This window comes from Bipolaris zeicola, assembly GCF_000523435.1.
Source record: "Bipolaris zeicola 26-R-13 unplaced genomic scaffold scaffold_301, whole genome shotgun sequence".
Taxonomy (NCBI): domain Eukaryota; kingdom Fungi; phylum Ascomycota; class Dothideomycetes; order Pleosporales; family Pleosporaceae; genus Bipolaris; species Bipolaris zeicola.
In genome coordinates this window covers 1-25,560 of record NW_006912350.1, presented here as the reverse complement: position 1 = coordinate 25,560, position 25,560 = coordinate 1, and the positions used below count along the sequence as shown (strand labels likewise).

General features: G+C 51.4%; 10 protein-coding genes across 10 annotated transcripts; 5 read left to right on the top strand and 5 right to left on the bottom strand.

The window, feature by feature from the left end:
- Positions 1-1,457: 1,457 nt before the first annotated feature.
- COCCADRAFT_9427 (uncharacterized protein) lies at positions 1,458-5,892 on the bottom strand (the record flags this gene model as incomplete). The annotated part of the gene is made up of 2 exons (XM_007719357.1): positions 1,458-5,262; positions 5,720-5,892. 2 exons carry the CDS (start codon positions 5,890-5,892, stop codon positions 1,458-1,460), a joined length of 3,978 nt encoding a protein of 1,325 aa, XP_007717547.1.
- A 912-nt stretch (positions 5,893-6,804) lies between these two features.
- COCCADRAFT_109905 (uncharacterized protein) lies at positions 6,805-9,840 on the top strand (the record flags this gene model as incomplete). Its single annotated transcript, XM_007719356.1, has 3 exons — positions 6,805-7,233; positions 7,331-8,460; positions 8,511-9,840. The coding sequence occupies 3 exons, from the start codon at positions 6,805-6,807 to the stop codon at positions 9,838-9,840; spliced, it is 2,889 nt and encodes a 962-aa protein (XP_007717546.1).
- A 443-nt stretch (positions 9,841-10,283) lies between these two features.
- COCCADRAFT_109899 (uncharacterized protein) lies at positions 10,284-10,697 on the top strand (the record flags this gene model as incomplete). The annotated part of the gene is made up of 1 exon (XM_007719355.1): positions 10,284-10,697. The coding sequence occupies one exon, from the start codon at positions 10,284-10,286 to the stop codon at positions 10,695-10,697; it is 414 nt and encodes a 137-aa protein (XP_007717545.1).
- A 614-nt stretch (positions 10,698-11,311) lies between these two features.
- Positions 11,312-12,444, bottom strand: COCCADRAFT_109895 (uncharacterized protein; the record flags this gene model as incomplete). Its single annotated transcript, XM_007719354.1, has 3 exons — positions 11,312-11,460; positions 11,517-12,052; positions 12,128-12,444. The coding sequence occupies 3 exons, from the start codon at positions 12,442-12,444 to the stop codon at positions 11,312-11,314; spliced, it is 1,002 nt and encodes a 333-aa protein (XP_007717544.1).
- A 440-nt stretch (positions 12,445-12,884) lies between these two features.
- COCCADRAFT_30528 (uncharacterized protein) lies at positions 12,885-14,882 on the top strand (the record flags this gene model as incomplete). The annotated part of the gene is made up of 2 exons (XM_007719353.1): positions 12,885-13,094; positions 13,146-14,882. The coding sequence occupies 2 exons, from the start codon at positions 12,885-12,887 to the stop codon at positions 14,880-14,882; spliced, it is 1,947 nt and encodes a 648-aa protein (XP_007717543.1).
- Positions 14,883-16,144: 1,262 nt separating this feature from the next.
- COCCADRAFT_109894 (uncharacterized protein) lies at positions 16,145-17,150 on the bottom strand (the record flags this gene model as incomplete). The annotated part of the gene is made up of 2 exons (XM_007719352.1): positions 16,145-16,252; positions 16,299-17,150. 2 exons carry the CDS (start codon positions 17,148-17,150, stop codon positions 16,145-16,147), a joined length of 960 nt encoding a protein of 319 aa, XP_007717542.1.
- Positions 17,151-17,420: 270 nt separating this feature from the next.
- COCCADRAFT_41280 (uncharacterized protein) lies at positions 17,421-18,664 on the top strand (the record flags this gene model as incomplete). The annotated part of the gene is made up of 4 exons (XM_007719351.1): positions 17,421-17,470; positions 17,581-17,995; positions 18,062-18,227; positions 18,273-18,664. The coding sequence occupies 4 exons, from the start codon at positions 17,421-17,423 to the stop codon at positions 18,662-18,664; spliced, it is 1,023 nt and encodes a 340-aa protein (XP_007717541.1).
- Positions 18,665-18,758: 94 nt separating this feature from the next.
- On the bottom strand, positions 18,759-20,627 carry COCCADRAFT_41279 (uncharacterized protein; the record flags this gene model as incomplete). The annotated part of the gene is made up of 5 exons (XM_007719350.1): positions 18,759-19,678; positions 19,737-19,815; positions 19,878-20,335; positions 20,422-20,456; positions 20,506-20,627. The coding sequence occupies 5 exons, from the start codon at positions 20,625-20,627 to the stop codon at positions 18,759-18,761; spliced, it is 1,614 nt and encodes a 537-aa protein (XP_007717540.1).
- Positions 20,628-21,606: 979 nt separating this feature from the next.
- COCCADRAFT_109900 (uncharacterized protein) lies at positions 21,607-23,208 on the top strand (the record flags this gene model as incomplete). Its single annotated transcript, XM_007719349.1, has 2 exons — positions 21,607-23,073; positions 23,125-23,208. 2 exons carry the CDS (start codon positions 21,607-21,609, stop codon positions 23,206-23,208), a joined length of 1,551 nt encoding a protein of 516 aa, XP_007717539.1.
- Positions 23,209-23,741: 533 nt separating this feature from the next.
- On the bottom strand, positions 23,742-25,215 carry COCCADRAFT_109902 (uncharacterized protein; the record flags this gene model as incomplete). Its single annotated transcript, XM_007719348.1, has 3 exons — positions 23,742-24,340; positions 24,394-24,945; positions 24,993-25,215. The coding sequence occupies 3 exons, from the start codon at positions 25,213-25,215 to the stop codon at positions 23,742-23,744; spliced, it is 1,374 nt and encodes a 457-aa protein (XP_007717538.1).
- Positions 25,216-25,560: the final 345 nt, after the last annotated feature.

Below are 25,560 nucleotides of genomic sequence, written 5' to 3'. Positions count from 1 at the left end.
CCCTCCCCTTGTACAAGTGCAGTAAGCACACCGATCAATAGTAGGGCCGATGGCGCGCGATATCGGTATCTGGGTAGGAATGTGGAGGGTGGAGGGGAAGATGGCGGAGAATGGGCGTCGAGGACGGGAGATGTGCGTGTTGAATTGGGACTATTGGAGAGATGGCATTATTGATTTAGATACATGTTAGGTGGTGTAGTGATGGGAGGTGTGCGAGGTTACAGTAAGGTTTGCCTAACGAATATGCGCCAAGTATTTCCTCTTAGCTCATCTCCTTGCTTTTGTTGCGGCTGTTTTTACTTTTTCTGATATGTGGCGTAGGAGCAGGAGTCGAATTGGTGTTACGGCATGTAACTATACATATGTCCGTTCTCACGTATGCTTACCTGAACACTAAGACGTCGTCAAGTGCCATAGACGCGGTATTTGGACTCCGCACATGGCGACCGCACACATATGTTTCAAGTGTAAAAACTGCTTTGTTGAGATACATATAAGGCCAAAGACCGATATCGCCATGTCAACACGGTACATGACAGTGCGCGTACCTCCTGCTCCGTTTTCCGAACTCGTTCTCGGGCACAGACAATGAATTGCTTTTTTTCTCTCGCACCTGTCAGCCAAATTGGTCATTTCTTAGTCACTGCATAGTACATTGTGCACTGTCTTTGTGTTGAATTGCGACTACATCAACGAATACGAGTGGCCTGATGTATGCTGCACAGTGGATGAATGGATGAAATGAAGCATCGGTAGGGCTGCAGCAACGCTAGACATAGTTGTGGTCCTTTGCTGTGACCAGGCTGGGACTAGCCGGTGACATCAACCAGCCATGCTTCCAGATGCTCGAGAATACGTCTTCTAAAGGGCTCCACAACTGACCGCAGGAGGTGGGTAGTCGCTTGTACCCATTCGCAAACTTTGGCGTGTCCTGTGGGTTATAGTCCCGCAGCTGGAGCTGAGCAATTGCTGAATCGCGGAGACCGTCTCCCTAGCTTCGTAATGGTGTCACCTGTAGAATAAGCCCGGACAAGCATTACAGCGAACGCTGGCGGAAAGCCCAGCACCATCCGGTCGGCTACTAGAAACACGTGGCGGACCCACGCATACACACATACCCGGGGAAGCGGGCGCGTGCTGCATGCCTTGGCGCGCATACAGGCGGTGTGATTATGCATACTGCAGACAGCTTCGTGGAAGGTACTCCAGCATGGGAAAACTTGATGATGCACTCTTTGACTGGGATATGATGTCAGACCGCTCCCAGGATCCCCAGAAATAGGGCGGAAAAAATCGCTTCTTGTGGAGCGATGAGACCGCTGCGTTCATGTACTAGGTAATATGTAGAGGTAGCGGGCCTGAGCGAGAAACGGGCCGGCCAGTGTACTATGTACCACCGCTTGATTTCCGCCCTTTGGCAAGGGTTGAGGCATTTAGATGATTCATGGTATATTCTACTATCTGCGCGTCGGCGTCGTGGTCCCGGAGCCGGAATGCTGAGGATGATCTGGAATGGTATCGAGAGCCGCATTCCGGACTGCCGAGACGGCTTTACTCTCCTTCACCTTCCAATCATCACCTTTGCGTACCAGTTTAGATCGGTCCTTTTCTGCCTTCTTGAGCAGCATTTCTTCAATCTTTGCGTCTCGCCGAGTGCCCTGAACGCAGTCACAGAGACAACCTTCGGTTGGGCATGCACCTTCTGATAAAACTGGGTCCGCAAACCATGTCGAAAGACAATTCGCGTGTCCACCATGTCCACAAAGCGGACACCACGTCCACAACGTGGCCGTAGGTGCAGACCACTCCGTCGGGACGAATGGTGATGGTCCGACAGCATCACGATCGTCCCCAAGGTTTTGGCCCGAAGCAAGAGACGATCGTTGCCGCTTATGTCCTCGGTCCTTCAGATTAGAACGAAACTTTGACTTGGTCTTTTTTGCGGTAAGCGGCTCAAAGGCGGGATACTTGGCCCAGCAAATTGGGCATGGCGCCTGTGTTCGCTTACACGACTCACATCGCATCTTGTCTTTGGGATTGTTGATTGGTGACTTGCAGCTCAGGCACAGCAATCCTAGCTGTGTTTCTTTGAGCGCTTGTTCGTACACGGCGGGATAGGCGGGATAGGCTAGCCTGCGTAGTGTAGCCGCAGAGTTGAACAATGATAGCGAGTGCAGTTGTGAGTGGTAGGTATGAAGAATAGACTCTGCTTGATAAGGATTGATCCCTGTGGCTATAAGCTGACTCAACTGTGTCGAGAGAATGGTCTTTGCCTGTGCTGGACTGAGCCCAAGAGCCACAAAAGTATCTGCAAAGGCGTTGAGGACATCGCCTACATTTGCACCAGGGTCATCTCTTGGACTTTGTGTCTGCGGAAGGAGCGGTTGGAGAAGGAGAAGCAGAATCGAAGGAAACTGCGCATCCGACGCTTTTGTATGATATGCAAGAACGCTATTCAGCAAGGCAATGACGGAATAGGGCGATCCTGCTTCTGCATCGACATGCATGGCCGTGAAGTCGGACAGTAACAAACCATCTTCCATGGCTGGATCCAGTACCGGGGGCGCGCTTCCAGATGCATATGGCAAATTCGGCGGCGGCTTTGGGACATGAGGCGATCGCATATCATCCACATCAGGCACAATTGTCCCGCTTGCCTCCATGTCTATGTTGTAGTCATACGAGGATGAATAGATGCTGGTGAGTGCCTCGGAATCTGAACTGTCCTGACGAAGCAGTTGATTGTTTCGTCGCAGGTTCTCCATGTCACGAACGACCGTTTCTCCATTGTCAGATTGATCAACATGGTTCATTCCTTTGCCTGCGGGGCCTTCGGTATGCTGCCGATTCAGAGAGCCGTTTCCACCAATAGGAATAGTGGTTGGAGATATCGGCACGCTTTTACCTAGATCTTCATCTTTAGAGTTTCTAGGCTTTCCAAAGCTAGAGTGTTCCGGGACAGCGTCCCAATCCTCTGATGACAGCTTTTCCCGATTTGATTGCGAATTACCGCTTGCAAATGAACTGGGCAGAGAGTTTCCCTTTTGGGAATCCGAAGAGGCCGAGAACATGGCAAAACTTTCCCCAGAGTCATGACGCTCTATTGAACGAGGTGCGTTGATTGTCATGCCTTGCACGCTGCTCGGTGTGAGACTCAGAGGAATTCGAGGCGATGCCCTGTAGCTGCCACTCAAGGCGCGACGCTCGTCAATGCCATCACCAGAGTGGTACCACTGGGGGCTGCTGAACGTTTTATGTGGAGGCATAAGCGCGCTACTTGTCTGGGTAGGCGTTGCAGTGATTGCTGGTGGCAGTTGAACCATGTCCTCTTTATCAATGTCAAGAAGGTCAGGCCTTTTTGTGTCATTACCAAAGCCGGTCCTCACGGGACGAGCAAGAGGTGTTGATATATTGGAGGTGCTCTCTATCATCGTGGTGGGTGGTCTGGCTGGCGGTGCCGGTTTCTCCAAGGTACCGAGAATGGCGCGCACGGCAGGATTTACGGATGCTGCCGCCGCCAGCCGCTTGTCATGGGCTTCCATGGGCGCAGACGACGGCTCGAGCATTTTGTTGGATAGCCGCAGGGCGGTGACCTGCGGGCGCAACCTTCTTTGCTGTCTGTGTAGCTCTGCTCGGTGCCGTGTCGCTACGGCAATGGACGCTCCCATGATCCTCCATGACTGAGCGAGCCGGTACATTGCTGCACGCTGTGCGTATTCGGCATTCTGCTCAAAGACTCTTTCCAGGCGAAGAAAAGAGTCGAGATCTGGAGGGTCAGGCAGGGCTATGTTTTTGTATTTTTGAGCAAGATAGGCAAAGATTTGAGTATTGGTTGTACCAGGCAAGAGACCTCGAATGGCAGTCTGATTTGGCCTGAGGGAATCGCTGTGCACTACCATGGAGTCACTCAAGAGCATGACCTTGGGACCAACGTCAGAAGGTGGAGTTGTACTAAACGATTTGGTCGACCTGTTACTGGCAGCGCGCACGTGATGGCGCTTCATGGCAGAGGCAAGAAAGCTATCATCTAGGCTGTCGTCTGCCGAGTTTCGAAGGCTTGCCTTTCCAGAGCTATGACGCCTATCACGGGTTTCGCCAAGGTAAGCGTCGTCCACGTAGGCTAGACCCGCAGAGGAGCGCGGGTGTGACCTCTTCTGGGCGACTGCGCCAATCTCGCCGGTAGGTGATATGGCAAAGGCCTGCAGGTTGCGACGATCAATAGTTTTGGGGGCATGGTGGACATCATTTTGCTGGAAGATGCCTTCCTTGCCAACAGTCCATAGTGTGTCACGCGAGTGCCAAAGCATGTCGGATGGCGCAGTGGAGAAACAATTGATGTCCCTAAAGGGCAAGAAGGGGCGACGAAAGTCCCAGACATGGATGGCTGGATGTTCGCGATCATATGATGTGGCAATCTGTGTGCACTGATAGACGCCTTTGTCGTCGTGGTCATCGGACCAAGATGGTGGCCGCCAGCGCGCCTTGTAGACGGCAAAGGGCGTGTGCAGGACATGGGCGGCTTTCTGGCGGCGGCCAGTAACGGAGAAGTCCCAGACCTTGACGGTGCGGTCGACGCCAGCGCTGAGGAGATGCTTACCGTCTGGATGCCAGTCGATGGAGGTGCAGATGCGCTGGTCGTGGGCAGTGATCTTTTGCTTAGGGCCTTTGGTATAGCGAAAGTCCCAGCGCTGGATAGTGCCGTTGTCTGTGCCAAAGGCAAACTCTACAGCGTCAGTGGGAGACCATTGGACATCGCGAATGCCGCCATTCATGCCATGGTACTGGTCTCTGCTGGGACAGATGGTGGCGTCCCTGCGCATGTCGCGCAAGTCCCACAGGCGGACGGTGGAGTCATGGCTTGCGGAGAGTAACAGGTGCCCCTGGTGGGGGTTGAATGCAAGCTTGTGTACCTGACGGGTGTGCTCATGCAGACGGGTAAGTTCTACGCTGGCACGGTTGAGGTCGTAGAGGATGACCTTGCCATTTGCAGCAGCCGTGGCTATATGCGAGCTGAACTGGCCATGGGACCACTTGACATCGTGGATGCCCAGGCCCTCGCGCTGGCGGGCGTGCGAGTCTGCATAGTTGAGGACGGCAGCACGCAGATTGGTCTCGTCGACGATGCGGGCATCTTGGACGCGGACCGTCTTGAGCAGCTCTTTACCGGCGAGGACGGCATGGGTGCGCTCGCGGTTGATGTCGAGGGCCGAAATGTCGAGGCCCGTCTTGTGGCTTGCATGCTGCGAATAGCCTGTGCGGACACTGCAGAAGCACTCAGCGGCATGGTCGGAGAGATGAGTGTAGGTACATGTGCATGTATATGTGTATGTAGTACATGGACATGGACATGGAGGCGGACATGGAGCAGGGCGAGAGGCAAGTGCAAGTGCAAGTGGTGGGGGACGAGGAAGCAACGGCGGCCAAGCATCTACACATAGCCATCCATTTGACATGTGCAGGGGCCCAAAGCAGGAAGGCGCAACGGGGGCAGGGGCAGGCAGGGGCAGGCGGCCAATGGGAGGCGGACAGGAGGGGATTACGGGCACGGCGACTAGAGGGGCAGGCAGGGTGGAGTATGTACGTAGGTAGTATGGGACGGAGAGTAGGGGAGCAGGGAGCAGGGAGAAGACAGGCCAGCCAGCCAGCCAGCCAGTCATCCAGCCGGCCAGCCCATCCAGCCCATCCAGCCCATGCATACACAGCCGTTTGCGACACTTACCCGGGAACTTTCGGCACCAGAGGATTCGGCAGCCGGGCGCCGTCGGGCTGCACGCTCGGGGGCCGCGACGAGTAGGCCGTCGTCAGCGGCTGGGCAACGAAGCGCTCAAAGTACGAGCGCGGCCTCTTGGGCAGAGGCAGCGGCGGCGCAGGCGGTATCTTGGGCGACGACATGGCTGGCGCGCGACGGTGTTCGGCGCTCATCTGGGGCGTGCTATGCTATGCTAGTCTGTTTCTGCACGCGGTGCCAGAAGGCGAGTCGGGGCGAGGCGAGGGGGGAAAGTAGTGGAGGGGTGGTGGTGGCAGTGGTGCGGCAGCGCGAAGACAGACGGTGAAGCACAGGGCGGGCAGCAGTAGCGAAGCCGTGGGAGCAGCAGCAATGGCAGTAAGTAGAGTAGAGTACTAGCAGCACCAGTACCAGCATCAGCAGCAAAGGGCCGTGAGCTTATGGCGTGGTTGGCGGGCCCTGGGCTGGCCGGGTGGGCTGCGTGCTGGTGGGCTGGCGTGCCATGTACCGGACGACGGGGCAAAGCAAGTAGAGTAGTATACTACTACTACCCTATTGTATGTATGGCTGGATGGAGGTATACGTACATGATAAGTTGCAGAGATAGCCGTCTCCACCATGGTGCTGGTGCTGCTGCTGCTACTCTGCGCCTACTGCAGGCGGGTGGGCAGGCCAGGACTGGGCAGGACAGGGCAGGGCCGGGCAGTTGCATGCAGGAGAGAAACGCTAGGCGGCCCCATAATGACTTGTCGCGTCCCAGGTCGAGGTCCAGATGGAAATCGATCATCATGCACGGGCCGCCCGCCATCCCTGCTCTCAAGACGCCTCTTGCCCACGACGGAAAGCAACGCATGCGCCAATGTCACCGTGTTTCTCTCCTCCAGCATCGCCCTCCATCCAACCCAAGCAATCCCCTCCGCCCTATTCTTCTTCTTCTCCTTCTCCTTTGCCTCCTCCTCCTTCCTCTACCTCTTCCCTCCCCCTCCTCCGCTCCCGCCCCAACACCCTCTCCGATTGCGAGCTGCTCCCGCGTCTCATGCTCAAGTGGAGCGCGCGAGTCCGAGCCCGAGACACACACCATGGCCGAACCATTGCTGCTGCTCCACGCCGCCGACCCTTCGCCTTTTGACGACCTCGACGACGACCGTTGGGCCTATGCACGCTCTGTCCGCGCCGTCACGGCCATCCTGCAATATGCCTACCCCATCGTTATGCTTGTTTTCTTTCTGGCCGCCTTCACCACCCGCAGCATCGCCGCCTCCAAGTCTAATACTAATATCGCCAAACCTACTACAACCGGCCCTGGAGGCAAGCCGCTGCCCGCCACCGACCCAACCCGCAATTTTGTCAAGAGGACTGCCCACGACCATGTCACCCACGCCCAAAAGAGAGTTTTCGAATGGGTCTCTCTCGCCACTGCTTTTACCTTTGTCGGCAATTCCGTCCTCGTCGTCGCCCATGCCCTGGTCGAGAAACAGCAGCACTGGTGGGCTGGCAAAGCCGTCGTGGTATGTGCAACTCCACCACCCCAACCATCATGCCTCCTCCCCAAGGAAAATAAAAAATAAAAAAAAACTCAAAATGTCCCCGTCCTGACTCTACTAGATCTATCTCGTGGGCTCCTTCTTCGTCTACTGTCTGTTCCTCATCTCCCTCGTTGACTCGAAGCCCTCGCCCACAGAGGCCCATCTGGCAACATGGGTCCTAGCAACAGTACTGGAAATCGTCCTTGTCGCTCTCTCCTTCGCCATCTATACGCATCCCCACAAGGAGCCCACTGCAGGCCCGCCCCCGAAGCGCCTGCGCTTTGGAATGACTGACTGGGAGGCCGGCGAAGTCGCCATGGACCTGCTGCGCATTCTCTTGTTGCTTTCCCTTATCGGATTCTACGTCATGTTCGTCGTCATGCCCCAGCGAAAGGCGCACCAAGATACGGCTTCGCCGACTGAGAGCACGTCCTTGTTGGGTGGCGCCGATCAGAATGGTCATGCGGAAAATGGTCACACCAATGGTTCCTACGGCACCGTCCACCCAGTCGGTGGCAAACACCAGCACACCGAGGGTGCACCGCCCGCTTGGAGCAGACCCACGGGTGCGCCTGCCCGCAGCTGGTGGGAGTACATCAAGGGCTATCACGTGTTTTTCCCCTACCTCTGGCCTTCCAAGGACAGCAAGCTGCAACTCGTCGTTGTTGCTTGTTTTATGCTTGTTCTGGCTCAGCGCGTCGTCAATGTTCTTGTCCCGGATTTGACTGGTGAAATCGTCGACCGCCTCAAGGACCCCGAGAAGGGCAATCCATGGACTGCCATCATGGTCTACATTGCTTTTCGCTTTTTGCAGGGAAGCAATGGCCTGCTCGGCGCAGCCCGCTCAGCATTGTGGATTCCTGTCTCGCAGTACTCGTATCGTGAATTGTCCGTTGCGGCATTTGAGCACGTGCACAGCCTTAGTCTTGACTTCCACCTCGGCAAGAAGACCGGTGAGGTCCTGTCCGCGTTAGGAAAGGGCAGCTCCATCAACACCTTCCTTGAACAAGTCACCTTCTCCGTAGTGCCCATGCTCATCGATCTGGCCGTTGCCATCGCCTATTTCCTTGTCCGATTCGATGCTTACTACGCCCTCGTAATCGCCATTGTTACCTTTTGGTACATCTACCTGACGATTCGCATGGCCCAATGGCGCGCGGAAATCCGCCGTGAAATGGTCAATGCTGACCGAGAGGAAGATGCAGTCAAGTGAGTAGTCTTGGTATTTCTCTAGCTCCCCCTTAGCTGACGCCCCACAGAAATGACTCAATGGTATCCTATGAGACGGTCAAGTATTTCAACGCCGAAGCTTACGAGTTCAACCGTTACCGTGAAGCTGTCAGGAAGTACCAAAATGCAGAGTATAAGGTCATGCTCTCGCTGAACATTATGAACATTACCCAAAATATGGTCTTCATGGTGGGACTTCTCGTAACCTGCTTCATCGCAGCATACCAAGTTGCCATTGGCGATCTAGAGGTTGGCAAGTTTGTCACGCTCATCACATACATGGGCCAGCTGCAGAGTCCCCTCAACTTCTTCGGTACCTTCTACAGGATGATCCAGTCTGCTATGATCAATTCGGAGCGCATGCTTGAGCTCTTCAAGGAGCAGCCCACTGTAGTCGACAAGGAGAACGCGCAACCCTTGGTGACTTGCGAAGGTAACCTCCGCTTCCAGGATGTACACTTTGCCTACGACCAGCGTAAACCCGCATTGACCGGTCTCGATTTCCACTGCAAACCCGGTACGACGACTGCGTTTGTCGGTGAGTCTGGCGGTGGTAAATCGACCGTGTTCCGTCTGCTATACCGTTTCTACAACACCATGTCTGGCAGCATCCAAGTCGATGGACATGACGTAGAAGATTTGACCATCGATTCGGTCCGTAGCCATATCGGTGTCGTGCCCCAAGATACTGTCCTTTTCAACGAGACCCTCATGTATAACCTCAAGTATGCCAACCCAGAGGCAACAGACGAGGACGTGTACGAGGCATGCAAGGCTGCAAGCATCCACGACAAAATCATGACTTTCCCAGATAGATACAACACCAAGGTTGGTGACCGCGGTCTGCGGCTGTCAGGAGGTGAGAAACAACGCGTTGCCATTGCACGTACCATCTTGAAGAACCCGCGAATCATCATGCTTGATGAAGCAACGGCGGCGCTTGATACCGAAACGGAGCAGCATATCCAAGAGGCCTTTACAACGTTGGCAAAGGGCCGGACAATGCTCATAATTGCTCATCGTCTCAGTACCATTACCCACGCTGACCAGATTCTTGTTCTCCACAAGGGCAAGGTCCAAGAACGTGGAACACATGAGGAGCTCCTTGACCGAAATGGTCATTATGCTGCCATGTGGAAGAAGCAGATTCGTGCTCAGCGAGCAGCCGAGCAGGCTCAATACCTCAAAGACAAGGCCGATAGGCTCCGTCGGGAATCCAAGGATGGAAGCATTGGTCTCGAGGATGGAAGCAGTAGTCATTCCAGCTCTGATGACGAGAATGCGAGAAGGAGACGCTCGACAGCGCAGAATGGATCCCACCAAGATGGAAGCTCAAGCAAACCGCATGGGCACCCTTAGTCTGGTACATCTTTGGCTCACTGAGAAGTAGTCATTGACCACGTAACCCATCTGTTGTTGCATTATCAAACATTGTCAATCGACACACCGTTGTCAAGGATCTGGCCAACCAAGAATACTGGTCTTCAACAGTTGCCATGTGCATCTCATCTCTCTGGAAACGACTTCTTCCTGTTTATTTTGAAAACCAGGTTCGACTTTTTTTTCCATCAGTCACGCCCCCCATGTCTCTCTCACTCTCTATCTCGCGATGTTACCCCACCCAAATAGACGCCTTTCACTTTATTTTCCAACTGGAGTTTCCCAAGATGCCCGTCGGATGTCTGCTATATACTTTTTGCACCGGGGAAATAAAAGAAAACGAAAAATGCTTCGAATCAAGTCAGTTATGCGGAAATGGACATATATATATACCTGTGGAGGAAATGGGATTGGATCACTTTATGTTTGTTTATGTTGTTTGTTTGGGAGTCTGTCAACCTCCCCTCCGCTCTATTCCCGTTTTTTTTGAAACTTCTTTTCCTTCCTTTCCACGCTCTTCCCCTCTTCGCGAATGGGACAAGAAAAGAAAAGAAAGACGAAGAAAAGAAAAAACAAAGTTGTGTATGTTTGGAAATGGAGGCAAATTCGCTGTTGTTTTTATATACCAAAGACGAATACGCACACGCGCATCGGGCGGCCGGGGAAGGAAAGGGGTTATGCGTATTTTGTTTTGTTTACAGTCTGGTCTCGCTCTTTTGCTTTCTCCCCCCCTCTCTCTCTCTCGCCTTTTATTCTTACTTTGGGCGATAGCGGGAGACGAAGCGAAAAAGGGCTTCTTGTCATGTCGCACGGCACACACGAAAATGAAGAAATGATTTGATGTGTATAAAAATCATGGTGGCATGAGTTTTTGTTGATGTTGTTTTTTTATTTGGTTCTGTTCATCCCCAATCCCCTCTTATTTACTACTACCTTTTAGCTTTTCTTCGTAATGGCGTCAATCATGGGGCTTTGGCATAGAAGTCATGTGTGTTTAATCTTTTTGTGTAAAACAAAAAAAAGGTGTCATCTAGTTGGCTTCTTTCACTATTTCATACGTGGCAGATGGAGAAATCAATACAAAAAAAACTTACAGAAATTGCTTCTAGAACCTTGTCTGTGTGATTATAATGTCCTAGTCATGAATATACATGTGGACATGGTTTTTTCTTCAAGGAACTTCCCTGTGCGCCTTGGTCATCAGTATCCTGGCAGGTGGCAAACAAAAAAGACACGTGTGTAATAGTAGTATCATTGTCTCATGCTCTATGCATTACGGCATTCGTATGCGTCTCTCAACTATGTGATTACGTATAGGCTGACTCGCGTTGCCTGTCAAGGTTACATGACCCCACCAGCCCCAAGCCAGGATATACATGGACTGACAAGTGACACAGCATATTTGTCCAGTGCCACACATGCTTCACACTCGGCGCGAGCTACCCCACAATTATTCCTCCATCTCAACGTCGTCGCCACCACTAGCATGGCCACTTTGTCGCACATTTGACTTGGGTACTGAAGCTTCCTTGTCAATCATTTGCCGTGAGACAGACACAATGTTGTCTTCGATCAGTTGCTGTCCGACGTCCGAGATGTCTGTCATCTTTTGTTAGTGAAAAATCCTATTGCATCACACACACGAGTAAACATACGCTTCTTCGGGTCCACCTTTCCGACATATCGTGTCTTCAGTTGCTCCTTTGTCAACTCCGTCTCTTCCTTGACTCGCTTCTCGTAACCGTCCGCCAATGTGACCAGCTTCTGCAGCCTATCCACGTTCCGCTCACCCTCGCTCTTGAAATCGTCCATGAGAAGTGCCTCGGTCCATACGTGCTTGTGCAGGTTCATCAACATGTTCTCCTCCAGTGCAGTCTTTCGGTAGTTGATACCAATCGAATAGTAGTGACGGTTCAGGCCGTGAATGAGGGCTTGGATCGAGGGCTTGTTGAGGTGGCCAACGTTGGATGTGGTTTGGCGGGGCTCGTGGCCCATCATGAGCGTTTGCGGGTTGATTAAGCGAAAGGCATCAATGACGACTTTGCCCTTGACGGACTGGATGGGGTCGACTACGACGGCGACAGCACGGGGTGTGAGCTGTTCGAATGATTGCTGTGTATTGATATCGACTGACGATAACCAGCAGCCGAAACCGGGATGTGAATGGTACCACCCGACAACGGTTTCTTGCCTGTGTTTGTCAGCGACTCATTGCACTGTATGAGAGTCTGTGGCGACCCCGATTGCCCAATGCTTGACTGCATACCTTCCTGTTTGGCGAAGCATGTCCATCATCTTAGTCTGGAAGACGGGGTCTACAGCCTCGACGGAGACACCAGTTCCGGACTGCGGCATGGCAAACACGTCCACCACCCGTACTGTGTAGTCGTCGACGAACTCTCCCAACATCAGTCCCATGACTTCCATAGGCACACCGGCCCGGCCGTGTCGCAACATCTTGAGTAGGGCGAGCGAAGAGATGTAGACGGTTTCCGAGTTGTCGATGAGGTTGGTGTCCGCCTGCGGCCCTCCCATGCCACCCATGCCTTGAGCGGCGGCGAGCATTCTGCTTAACCGGTCCATAGTGGGGGTGTTGGAAATAGGTCTTCTCGATGAGGCGTATTCAAAGGGCTTGAGACAAAGACGGAATTGTCCGCCACGAGTAAGTGAAGTGGTTGTTTGGGTAAGGCGGCGGCGAGGGCGATGATGGCTTCGAGCTATCGATGCTCGGAGCTTCACGTAACTGCGCGACTGCCATATCCGGCGATGATGTTGTTCCGGTACCGGCACTAAGCAGGGGTACCCCGGCGCAGCTCGAATGCTCCATGCCCGCGTCTTTGTTCAAAGCTTCCCCATCTCTCGTCCAGGCCCCTCCACTTTTTCCTGACCCTTCAGTTTCGAGGACTCCATAAACTCTCACACCCTTCGCGCCTACCAAGATCCGCTTGGTTTTCTCCCCAGAGCTTTGAGAGCATCCCAATCAACACAAGATAGTCACGTAGCTGCGCGCAGCCACCACAAACATGGTGGACGGAAACGACATGGCAGGCCCAACTGGCGCTGTCCACATAAATAACGGCACCGCTTCGCAGCCAAAGAAGGTCGCATACTTTTACGACTCCGACGTCGGTAACTACGCCTATGTTGCGGGGCATCCCATGAAGCCGCATCGTATACGAATGGCGCATAGTCTCATTATGAATTACGGCCTCTACACAAAGATGGAGATCTACGTAGGTGGACCCTGAATGTCATTCCTCAAGACAATTTCTGACAAGACCTAGCGCGCAAAACCCGCCTCCAAGTACGAGATGACGCAGTTCCACACGGACGAGTACATCGAATTCCTGCACAAGGTCACGCCAGACAATATGGAGCAATTCACCCGCGAGCAAAGTAAATACAACGTCGGAGACGATTGCCCTGTATTTGACGGCCTCTTTGAATTTTGTGGTATCAGCGCTGGCGGTACCATGGAGGGCGCCGCTCGCCTGAACCGAGGGAAATGTGACGTCGCTGTAAACTGGGCTGGTGGTCTACATCACGCGAAAAAGAGCGAGGCCAGTGGATTCTGCTATGTCAATGATATTGTCCTCGGAATCATTGAGTTGCTCAGGTATAAGCAGCGTGTTCTTTACATCGACATCGACGTCCACCACGGAGATGGTGTTGAAGAGGCCTTTTATACTACCGATCGTGTCATGACCGTCTCATTCCACAAATATGGAGAGTACTTTCCAGGTACTGGCGAACTTCGCGACATTGGCGTTGGCAGTGGCAAAAACTACTCCGTCAACTTCCCCCTCCGAGACGGTATCACCGACGAGACATACCGAAACATCTTTGAGCCTGTCATCGAAGCAGTAATGACTTATTATGGACCTGAAGCCATCGTTCTACAATGCGGTGGTGACAGTCTTTCGGGAGATAGGCTCGGTTGCTTCAACCTGAGCATGGACGGACATGCCAACTGTGTCAGGTACGTCAAGAGCTTTGGTGTACCAGTCATCGTCCTAGGAGGTGGCGGTTACACCATGAGGAATGTCGCGCGAACCTGGGCATACGAGACTGGAGAGCTTGTTTCGCAGAAAATGTCCAAGCAGCTACCTTTCAACGACTATTACGAGTACTTTGCGCCCGACTACGAACTGGATGTCCGGCCATCAAATATGGAAAACGCCAACTCTCACGACTATTTGCATAAGATCAAATCGGCTGTTATTGAGAATATTCGCAGAACAGGACGACCATCCGTCGAGGCTTTCACAACAATTCCGGATGTGCCCACGGCTCTGGGTCGTGCTATGGACTCTGATGCTGAAGACGAAGAAGACGATATGGATGCGGACGAAAACCGAGATGTGCGCATGACGCAGCGCCAGCGTGATAAGCAGATTGAGCATGACGGTGAACTCTACGATGCAAGCGATGATGAGGATTACAAGAACAACCTCGGAGTGCGCGCTCAGCCCGGTGTCAAGAAGAGACGAAATATTACTGACTTCCCCAACCCTAATGCAGCCCCAGCTGATGCCCTGGATCTCATGGAAGACATCAATGGCGGAAGCGCTGTTTCGACTCGACAACCCTCTGCAGGCGCAAAGTCGCGTACACAGACGCCTGCTGCTGCTGAGCAGGAGGTTGATAAAGATGGTGATGTTGACATGGACGCACCCGTCCCTGAGTCTGCCCCTGAACCTGTTCCCGAGGCCGCCCTCGAGACTGCCCCTGAGACTGCTCCGGCGGCTGCTCCTCCGGCCGCCATTGAGACCACCGATACTGCCGCTCCTGCTACTGCACCCGAGCGGGAACCATCTCCTGCAGGTGTTGTAACCCCACCTGAGTCACCACCCACTGCTGTGCCTGCTACAATGGCACCCACATCAGCCCCAGTTGCTGACGTGGAAATGGCAGAAACTGATGACAAGGAAGAGACTTCCGCGGCAAAAGAGGAGGGCGAAGCGGAACGTGACACTGAAAACGTTAAGGGTGAAGTCAGGGCGGAGGTCGCTAAGGATTAGATGTCTTCAAGAGTACGCCTCCAACGCATGACGGGTGGTAAATGGTTGCATTCGAGAGGCGTTTATTTCTGGTCGCGTTCCTTTTCCTTCGTGGCATTGGAAAGGTAGCGGGATGGGTGTTTTTGGTGTGCATGGATTTTCATTGGATATTGGGGATACCTTTTGTATGTCTGTTTCGTTCTTTTTCTTACTTATACCTCTGATCTAAGTATATATGAATGATTGGCTGTTTTTTCTGGCTATGTAACTCGTTACTGAGAATCAATTCTTATTCTAATTACATACCATGCGTCTTGTGGGGGGTTTTGTAGAAAGCATATTGCTAGTGGGCTCAGAAATCCTCATCTCACCCTTCAACATCCCACACCAGGTCTGTGCCACTATGGATTTTGGCATCCCTCTTCTTTCTTCTTTCCTCCACACGCATCCACAGACTCCTCTTCTCCCTCTACTATCGCCTAAAATACGCGTTCCGCAACAGATGCAAGCCCGTTAATCGAATCCTCACAATGCCCATCGTGACCAATGTACTCAATGAGCACATGCATACGCGATTCTGTAGGCATTCCCGACACATAACTCGTTGACCCATCTTGCACCACGAGAGAGATTTTGCGAACCAGCTTGGTTTCACCAGAGGGACTTTGCATGGGAAAATGTGATAATCGGGACGCTGATTTGGAGAGAGTTGACATCGGGTGAGTTCAGGTAATGAAGCGCGAGTAGGGCGAGGGTTTCTTAAGAAGGGAGAATTGTTAGTGTCGTACGGAGATCAGGGGAAAAATATCAAAGGGTGTACAGAATAGATATCTCGTTCACGGTCTTTTCACTGGTACCATGTGGAGCGAGGATCAGGTTGGTTTTAGAGAGGATGTGTGTGTATAGGGTGGTCATGGGGCTGTCTGCCATTTCTGCTTGTGGGTGTGGGGGGATTCTGGAATTGGGTTGGAGTACGTTTGGTGGTTAAGAAGATACTAAGAAAATACGTGTTGGACTATGATAAAGTAGTCGATCTTCATGCTGTTATTTGTTTCTCTTCAAGATTTTGGATCAAGTTTGCCATAGTACTTTATCAGTGTTCCCGTTGTCTGGAACAAAGAACTGTTCGTTGGTATTAACATGACATGGGTGCACACATAAAACATCAAACTGCAGTATGTCACTAAGTCATCGCTAATTCTAATTCTAATGTCGAGTTGTGTCAATACATCAGCATATTTATTTCAGTGGCTACTGCCCACTTTTCGTATATCTCATCGAGATTATAGCACCAATGTCATCTCATCCAGATCAATGTCCAGCCCACAGCTCAGTTGGGGAATTTGAGTATAATTACTTTCATCCAGAAGCTTTCTTGTATATTTGAGGGTCTATAACCAGTCAGCAACGCACAATATTTTAACATAGAAAACATACCTCAGCATAGCTTGGGCGTTCCGTAGTCTTCATCATCTCTAGAAACGCCCAAGTCATGGCCCCGGTTGCACGGCCTTGAATATGCGCATCAGCACTTGTCTGCTCATCTTTACAACCAGAGAACATGGTGACCATTTTCCGTTCATGACCATATTGGTCAGCAAACTCTCCGTCTTCAAGCCCTTCCTCTTGCTCTTCGCCCATATGTCTGAGGCCCTTGAAAAAGCTGCTGGCTCCGGCAAGAAGCTGTTGCGCCTCGCCGACCTTATCGAACGTAAAGCCACCTGAGATGATATCGCGAGCTTCTTCTGCAAGGTGGAGACCCGTCTTCAGATTGTCCATGAGACTGATCTGCCCATCACTGTCGGAGCGGTAAACATAGGGGAGTTCTAGCGCGCTTCCAGAGTGGCAGCAGTCCATGATTACGAAGAGTGTACAATCACGTGCCATGCGAGTGACAAGATGCTGGTGCAGAATCGTACTCGAAATCTGACCTCTTTGCTCAAAGTCGATGGGGACAAGGGATGTATCCAGACCCGTCGTCCTGTTTCCATCCGTATCCGCAACTTGGCCGCCGTGGCCTGAGTAGTGAAGGAAGAGAGTGCATCCAGGTTCCGAGACGAGCCAGTCCATTGCTGCAAGGATGTTGTGGCCGTTGGGGTAGTAGGGAGAGTCGGGTGGGACTTCAGGGCGGTCGGTCAGAATTACACGGTTCTTTGGAGAGTTGTCGTAGCCACGGTAGTAAAGGAACTCAGCCATGTTGTCTACATCGGCGTGGCAGCCGCGTAGTTCGTGGCTACTGCCGACATAATTAATACCGATGAGCAGGCTCTTCTTGCGTTGGTAGGCCATTTTGAAGGAGTTTGAGATGTGAGATATGAGTGTGGCTGAGGAATTGGGGACTTGGGTTTATACTACAATAGTGGCGGAGGGGTGGCGTTGAAGCTGGAGTGTTAAGCGGTTGAGAGGGGTCGATGAATGATGTGGCCGATCCCTGCCCAATCAACGCATGTGAAGCATGTTAATTGACGCGTCCCGTCCCGGCCACGTGCACGCGCGATCGACCGTCGCTAGCAAATGTCTTGCAGCACATATCAGCCCGTACCACCTCTAATATACACAATGGTACATGACGTCACATACTATTATAGACGACCTGAGATGGCTGTAAAGTTCGATAAATCGACATGGGAGATTCATGAATCGTGCCATTAGCCCTCCGCCCGCCAGGCGGCGCAAGACTACTACTACCAAGTCAACTGCAACGCCGAAGAGTTCCCAGAGGACAACATCATCCATCAATTCTACAATTCTTCCACCACTTGGAACAAACACCGCCACGCATTTTCTCATGGAACATCAACGGAACCTCACCCTTTCTCCAACCATCAATTACGTCATTCTTCAAGGCACCAAAAGATGGCAGTAAGGAGGATAGCAAAGATGAAACATATCTTGCTTCACTCCGGATTTTCCTGCACCGCCAGCAGTGGCCATCAATCATCTTCCTCCAAGAAGTCAAGATCGCATCCAAAGATATAAAAACACAAGATGCTGTGAAGACAGCCATCAACACGCACCTGCCCTCAGAGACCAGTTCAAACACTTCAAAGGATTCACTATACGACGCGCACTTCACCCTTCCTACCAATTCCCACAATGCGCGTGGTCCGTGGAGAAGCGGAAGATTATATGGTGTATGCAGCATTTTGCGCCGCAACTTGAACGACATGTACACAACAGCAGTACAAACAGTTGACTAGGATCGCGAAGGCCGAGTCTCAATAGTAGAACTCACATGCCGAGCCACATTGTCGAAACTCGCAATCTTCAACATCTACGCTGTCAATGGAACAGAAAACTTGTATCACGACACACGCACCGGAGCTGTGCGGGGAACGAGACACGATCGCAAGCGAGAATTCCATCGTTTGTTGATGGAGGAGTGTAAGAGACTAGAGGAGCAGGGCTGAGATGTGTTGCTTGCGGGTGATATGAATGTTGCTCCCGATGAGCGCGATGGGTATCCTAAATTGCGAGTCTTTCCTAGGGACCACGTCGTTAATCGCGCAAATTTTCACGACATGTTGCTTGAGGGAAGTGGTGAAGAGAAGGAATATGTTGGGCTGAACGACGTCGATATCTGGAAGAAGATGCATGAGCAAGAGAGGAGGTATACGTACTATCCACGTAACAGGGAATGGGGCACTAGTTGTGATAGGGTGGACTACTTTATGGCTGTACGGAGACTTTGGGAAATGGGATGTGTAAAGGCTTGTGGGATTATGAACAGTGAAGCAAAACGAGGGCCGAGCGATCATGTGCCAATATGGGCGGATATTGAGCTCAAATTAGATACGAAATGACAAGACGACAATGTTACACTGCACACGATACCTTCGTATCTCTGATCATAAGTCTTTGAGCATTCGTCAGATAATAGATGTCCACGTTTTATCGTTATGCGTCTGTCTCATCTTCAGGATCAGCAATGAAGAACGGACTCGTCCTCATGCCATTAAACGCATTGAGCTCCGAAAGCTCCGTCGTCCCATGCAACACCTCATACTTGTTCATATCGCCACACCCGCTCGCAACGTTGACGCACTCAGTAGTCAGCTGTCCCGCAATGCGTTGTCCCACTTCGCGACCTTCATACCACGCTCCATGGAGGAAACCCCAGTACTCCGTACTCATAGCCTCACCCGCGAAAAACAATCTTCCCACATTCGCGCGCAGGTTCTGATGCATCTCGAGCGTTGTGCCAACAGGCCAGTTTGAGTAAGAGCCGTACGACCATGGCGTTTGAGTCCAGCGCGGGTACGTAAACGCAATAGGTTCCGGGATCATGACATTGGGAAACATCTTGCGGAGGACATCCATGCCCTCTGCTTTGGTAGCCTCGTCATCTTGCGCCTCGACGCGGTACGATTGCTCGTCTACGAGCGTAGCGAAGATAATGTTCGAGCCGGGATAGTAGTCTTCGGTTGAAAGACTTTGCCAGACGGTCCAGTAGCCTCGGTTCGTTGGATCTGCGTAGAGGAGAAATTGCTTGTCGTCTGGCCAGAAGGTTTCGTTGAATTGGAAGAAGATCTTTGTGTATGTGCCAAAAGCGAAAGTGGCAATGGCAGATTGCTTCCATTCTGGTAGCTCGGGCTCGAAGGTAATGACTTCATTCTGTAGAACGCCGAGAGATACGGTAGAAATGGCATAATCGGCCTCTACGCAGGAGCCGTCCGAGGTAGTGATGTGTACACCAGTGTCCGAGTGGCTAATGTTTGTCACGATAGTGTTGAGAAGGAGACGTGGGTCATTTTGTTGGAGAAATTTGGACGCCTGATGTTTGAGCCATGTGCTGAAGCCTCGAGGGTCAGCGGAGACTGTAGAACCACTGAAATTAGTAAATTTTCCGATGCGTGCATTTGGAAGAGGACTTACATTTGCTCTCCTCGGAAAACCCATAATATGTCAAGTTCCATCCCGTGATTCCGTATACGAAGCCAGATTCCTCAGGTGTCTGTGTAACAAGATCATAAATTAGCATATTTTCGATATCTAAGAATTATGCTGAGAGCATACCTGCGCTGTCTCCCAATCCCAAAGATAGTATTCTACTGCCTTGCGCATGGGGTCACCCTTTGGTCGCCATCCGCTCTGCCAAAAGCCCGCGCGGGCACTTCTGTCCTGTAGGTTTTCTGAAAGTATCGTCCCAGCCCTCTGCTCAAAGCTACTCCAGGTCTCTTCGAACTCATCAAGGATCCCGGTGAAATCGACAGCCCCAGTCTCATTGTAGGTAGTAATGGAAAAAGCATCAGAATCGGGACTCGCCAAATTGACCTGCTTTGAAAACGTCCAGACTGGGTTTTCTGGGCCGTTTTTGGCGTTTTCGCCTAATCCTGAGATCCAATTTGCGCCGAGCTCGACCGTGTATGGGTTGCCGCTGGGGTCTGAGCCAAATTTGGTGTTTAGCATGCGGCCTCCAATTCGATCCTGGTACTCGAGGATGAGAAAGTCAGAGACCGATTGATTAGATAGTGCTTGTTAGTGAGAATTCAGTATGATGGTACAATTTTTGACATATTAGATACTGTGTCGGATAACGACTGTATTCAAAAAGGCATACTCACAGCTGCTGTTATGCCGGCAACGCCTCCTCCTCTGATAAGGTCAGTCGCTGAATTCGCGTAGTAGATACAATCCATCATACATGATTGCTACTTTGGTTCTTCTGCATGTGCTGTTAGAGTCGCGTCCGTGAATTATTGGCGCAGCGCGAGCCAGAGCTGGTGTCAGCCCGATAGCTACTAGGAGACTCTTCACGCACACCATGATACCGGAGACTTGAAAGATAGCTTGTTCAATTGCAAAAAGGTTCCACGGCTAAGGCGCCTTGCCAGATACTTAAACTACCATCCGGAAAACTATGATAGGGTACCATTGGCACGGTGGTTAACAACCGGTTTAGCTTCTGTGAAATCATCCTACGAAGCTACGCGACTGGACTTGACACTATATATTCCAATCGGATACGAAGAACGTGGATGCTGCCTTGTTGTGGGGTTGCCCTCGTCCCGGTCTTAGACGATCTGCAGATGTCGAGCGGGAGCATGTGTGTGACATGGACTAGCCTTGAAATAGTAGGTGGTGAAGAGTCACGCAAACTTGTTGAACGTGCACGGTGGTGTTGATAACTATCATCCCATGTCTAGTGGTACGGTCATGATGTCAAACCACAGAAGCTGACTTGAACGTACCAACCGTTGACAAGCTCATGTCTTCGAAGCTTGACTTTTCGCGCCATTTCTAGCGTTTGCATTTAGTTTGTCTCTGCAGTAGTAGAAGCTATGTTTATGACATGGAATTCAATGACAAGAATTGTGGGTCACTATCACGTCGCGTTACAAGGGTTACGGCTGGGCTGCGCGGGATGCGCAGGGATTTTTCAGACGGCACGATGTCCGCGGGCGGGGCTTCTTGATAATCACCCCACACATGATTGCTCTTTTCTGAATCCATACCTCCTGCACCCCTCTCCCAATTCATCTCTCTGTACTACATTGCAAATCTTACCTTTAAAACAAAGTACGGCATTGCAGCCATGATGCAACCAAGTAGCAGAATGTCGCCCGATCAAGGTAACCTCAGGTAACACAATGCATGAGACCGGTGTTCGCTGTTGTTTCCTTTGTGAACGGCAGCGATCTGAGATATACGGTCTGAACTTGATCAGGTTAAAGCCTGCGAAAGGACTCATGCTTTGCTCCCTTCTCAAGCTGGAGGCTACTGCTAATGGCTCTAGGTCGGTGCCATGAACTCCATCGCGAAGCCACACGATGAGAAAGCGCCAGATGCGCCGGGCGCAAGCAGTTCACCATTGACTCACGATATCGAGCGCCAGGATCATACACGCTATGCACAATGGCAAAAGACATGGAAAACATTCGAGAGTCAGCTTGTAGCATACAATCTCGAGGCCCGCGGCATCCAGCGCGTCGAGCCCCACGAACGTCATGACTTGCGCCTTTTGGGTTATTCACAGGTCGCAATCATGTGGTTTAGTGTCAACTTGGCAGCGAACAACATCACACTGGGCATGCTTGGCCCTGCCGTTTTCGCCCTCGGATTCACAGACGCCTGTCTATTGAGTGTCTTCGGTGCACTGGTTGGTTGCCTTGTAGTCGCCTATGTCGCCACATTTGGTCCTAAGAGCGGTAACCGTACCATGATCTTCTCGCGGTACATTACGGGTTGGTGGCCATCCAAAATCATTGTGTTACTCAACATCATCGTACTGCTCGGATATGGCATGATCGACTGTGTAGTAGCAGGTCAAATCCTCTCCGCTGTCTCGACAAATTCCATGTCTGTCGTGGTCGGCATCATCATCGTGGCCGTCATTGCTTGGGCAATTACCACATTCGGATACCAGACATTTCACTATTACGAGCGCTGGGCTTGGCTGCCGCAGCTCGTGGTGCTCTGCATATTGGCGGGCGTTGCAGGCCCGCGATTCGACATATCTTCCGAGTCTCATGGCGACGAAAATCCAAATACCATCATCGGGAATCGCATCAGCTTCTTTGGCCTTACTCTTGCAGCGGCGATCACGTATGGTGGTGGTGCGGCCGACTACTTTGTTTACTATCCTGAACATGCATCGTCTCTAAGCATCTTCAGTATGACCATGATTGGCCTCATGTGTAGTTTTACATTTGCTTTTGTTCTAGGGATTGGGCTGGCATCCGGAATGTCGAACAATGCAGACTGGGAAGCATCGTACGGAGTATCGCAGGGTGCGCTCATTGTGGAGGGATACAAGCCTCTCGGCGCATTTGGCTCTTTTTGTGGCGTGATTGTCGCTTTGGGACTCGTCGCCAACCTCATTGTACCAACATACTCTTCTGGAATCGATGCACAAATCCTCGGCCGTTACGCTGCTGCCATACCAAGAGTGATCTGGAATACCGTTGGCGTCATCATCTTTACAGTCTGCGCACTGGCAGGACGTGCGCATCTCGCGGAAATCTTTACCAACTTTCTGGCCCTTATGGGCTATTGGGTGTCTATCTGGATTGCCATTATCCTAGAGGAGCATTTGATCTTCCGGCGTAAGACCGGGTTCAACTGGGAAGTATGGAACCAGAAGAAGAAGCTGCCATTGGGCATTGCAGCGTTGGTTGCCTTTGTCATCGGTTGGATTGGCGCCATCATGTGCATGGCACAAGTCTGGTATATTGGGCCCATCGCCAAACAAGTTGGAACCCACGGTGCTGATGTATGTGAAATACATGTGCAAACTTTGGTAACTCATACTAACACTCTCTAGATGGGTAACTTTGTCGGTTTCGCATGGGCTTCGGTCGTGTATCCGCCGCTCAGGATGTGGGAGCTTAAGCGATTTGGCAGATGATTAGCTATATGATACAAAAGCTACCAAAGCCATTCCCAAGACGCATGGAAAAGATCATAGCGGCCAATCGAACACCTGGCAGTTTTACTACATGAGACTTCTCAGTAGATTGCGTAGCAGCATATATATAGAGCACATGCTTGTATTTAAGAATTGAATTTATTCATTGTTATCTCTCTCTCTCTCTCACTGATCATATTCCGATGTGCCATCATTAGAAGAGAAATCATAGATTGGAAACAGTGATCGGGAACTTTGAAGGAACTAGAAAAATATATACTTGAATTCACATACCTCAGACACGAGATTCTCGTATCACATATATCGATATCCATAAGCTCTTGGAAAGCTTTGCAAAGGCTACCCCATTATACGGATGCACATGTATAGTAGCCTGCATAATACAAATCCATGTAGCCCCCATCTTCCCGTAACTCCGCTATTAAGACGTATACGGAAACCCCTTTAAAAGTAGCTACCCGAGTTATCCCTTTTTCACTCACGCAGTACCATCTCTAACAACTGTATGTTCTTCACCATTGAGGCCTCTCTTTTGGGAGGATAAGCCAGCCCTGCGAGTCATGTGAGAGTTTGCATGGTGCAAGAGGACAATCACCCAGCTTGTGCTTCATTGAGCACCTCCAACGCCCGCACGATACGTCACGTTCGGTACAGCTGCGGCATCTCGCCTCACTGTCGCACTCCAGATTGTTGGCGTAGCACTCGGAGCATGCAACCACCCTCTTTGGTAGCTCAGCATGCATGTGCGGCCTGACAAGATGCGCAGCGCCCTGTAACAACTGGCCACTCTGTGTATTATTGAGACGCTCCTCAGAGATCCGAAGTTCTCGTTCGACAGTCTTCAGCTGGTCGCGTTGGCGGTCACAAAGACTGGTCTTCTCGCGAAGTTTGGCTTGGAGATCTTCATTATCTTCTCCCAGATTAATCTTATTGAGGCCTTCTTCCACAAGCTTTTGACGTAGCTCGAGATTGGCTTCTTTGAACCTCGCAAGATGATCGGTAAGCTTTTGGATGCGGGTTTGGTAATCTTGCGCGCAGGTAGCGGCTTGCAAGGCTTCATCTCGTTCACGAGCTAGTTTCGCGACAGTGCTGCGCAGAAAATCACGCTCCCCTACCACCTGTCAGTTTGATGGAAGCAAACGTCATGAAGATATCCAGTCTTACTAGCCGCTTCTTCCAAGTCCTTGAGCTCAGCCTCTAATTCTGTCATTCTCCGAGCCAGTCTATCAAAATCTAGCTGTTGAGTCTTGATCCTCATCTCCTTCTCAGCCAAGAGTCGGCACATCGATGCTTTTTGGTCTTTGTTAACCTCATTTTGGTATTTGAGCCTGCATAACTGCGACCCACCATCGTCCTCCGTTCTTTGGATTTCTTCGTCGCTTTGCTCGGGAGCTAGAGTGTGGCGTCCGAGCATTGGTATGTGTTCCTCTAGTCGAGGTGTTTGAAGAGATTCATTAGATGTTGGTGACTCAACTGATACCACACGTGGAAGCGGCTCGATGTCTGAGGGATACGCTAGGTCACTACTCGAAGATGTAGTTGACTGCACCTCGTGCGAACGTGCACTCTCGTCTCCACGGCCGAGACCAACTTTGTCACCCACTTGATTTTCTTGCTTCTCAAGAAATTCAGCGACAGTCTCGGGCGCAGTAAAGGACTTCGTCGAGCGGGAAAAAGATCGATCTGCATCAAGAACACGGTCTGTAGAATGCGAGCCTATAGTATTTTAGCATGTGGTTGTACAGTTGTTTGTTGCTAATTACTGTTTGGTCTGGCAGGGGGCGACAGGCGTGGAGTCAGATTTGGAGTGGCAGTATACGGTTTCTTCTCTTTCATCAAACGTGCAAGTTCAAAGAAGCTGTCGTGATGAATGTTTTTGATAGGCTTTTCGGTAGACGGAGTCATGTCGAAGGAGCTATCAACAGTATTCAAGGAGGCGGTAGGGGCGGCGATATTGTTATGAAGGCTACTGCTATCTTCGTCCATGGTGATGATACTGGCAGTCTTGTATGAGAAGACAACAAGAGGGTGAGAAGGATAGACCGGGTCTTTTGGGTACCTTTTCGTTCTCAGGTAGGGAGGGTAAGTGAGAGACAGGGAAGCGAGAGATAGAGTGAGAGACGGGGAAATGAGAGATGGAGTGAGAGAGAGAGACGTGGAAGTGAGAGAGACGTGGAAGTGAGAGAGACGTGGAAGTGAGAGAGACGTGGAAGTGAGAGAGACGTGGAAGTGAGAGAGAGAGAGAGGACGCAGTCACCGCTTCGCCAAGGCAGTCCTGCAAACGTTGGGGAAGGAGCGGCATGTCAGTCTCACACTAGCCAACTAGAGTAC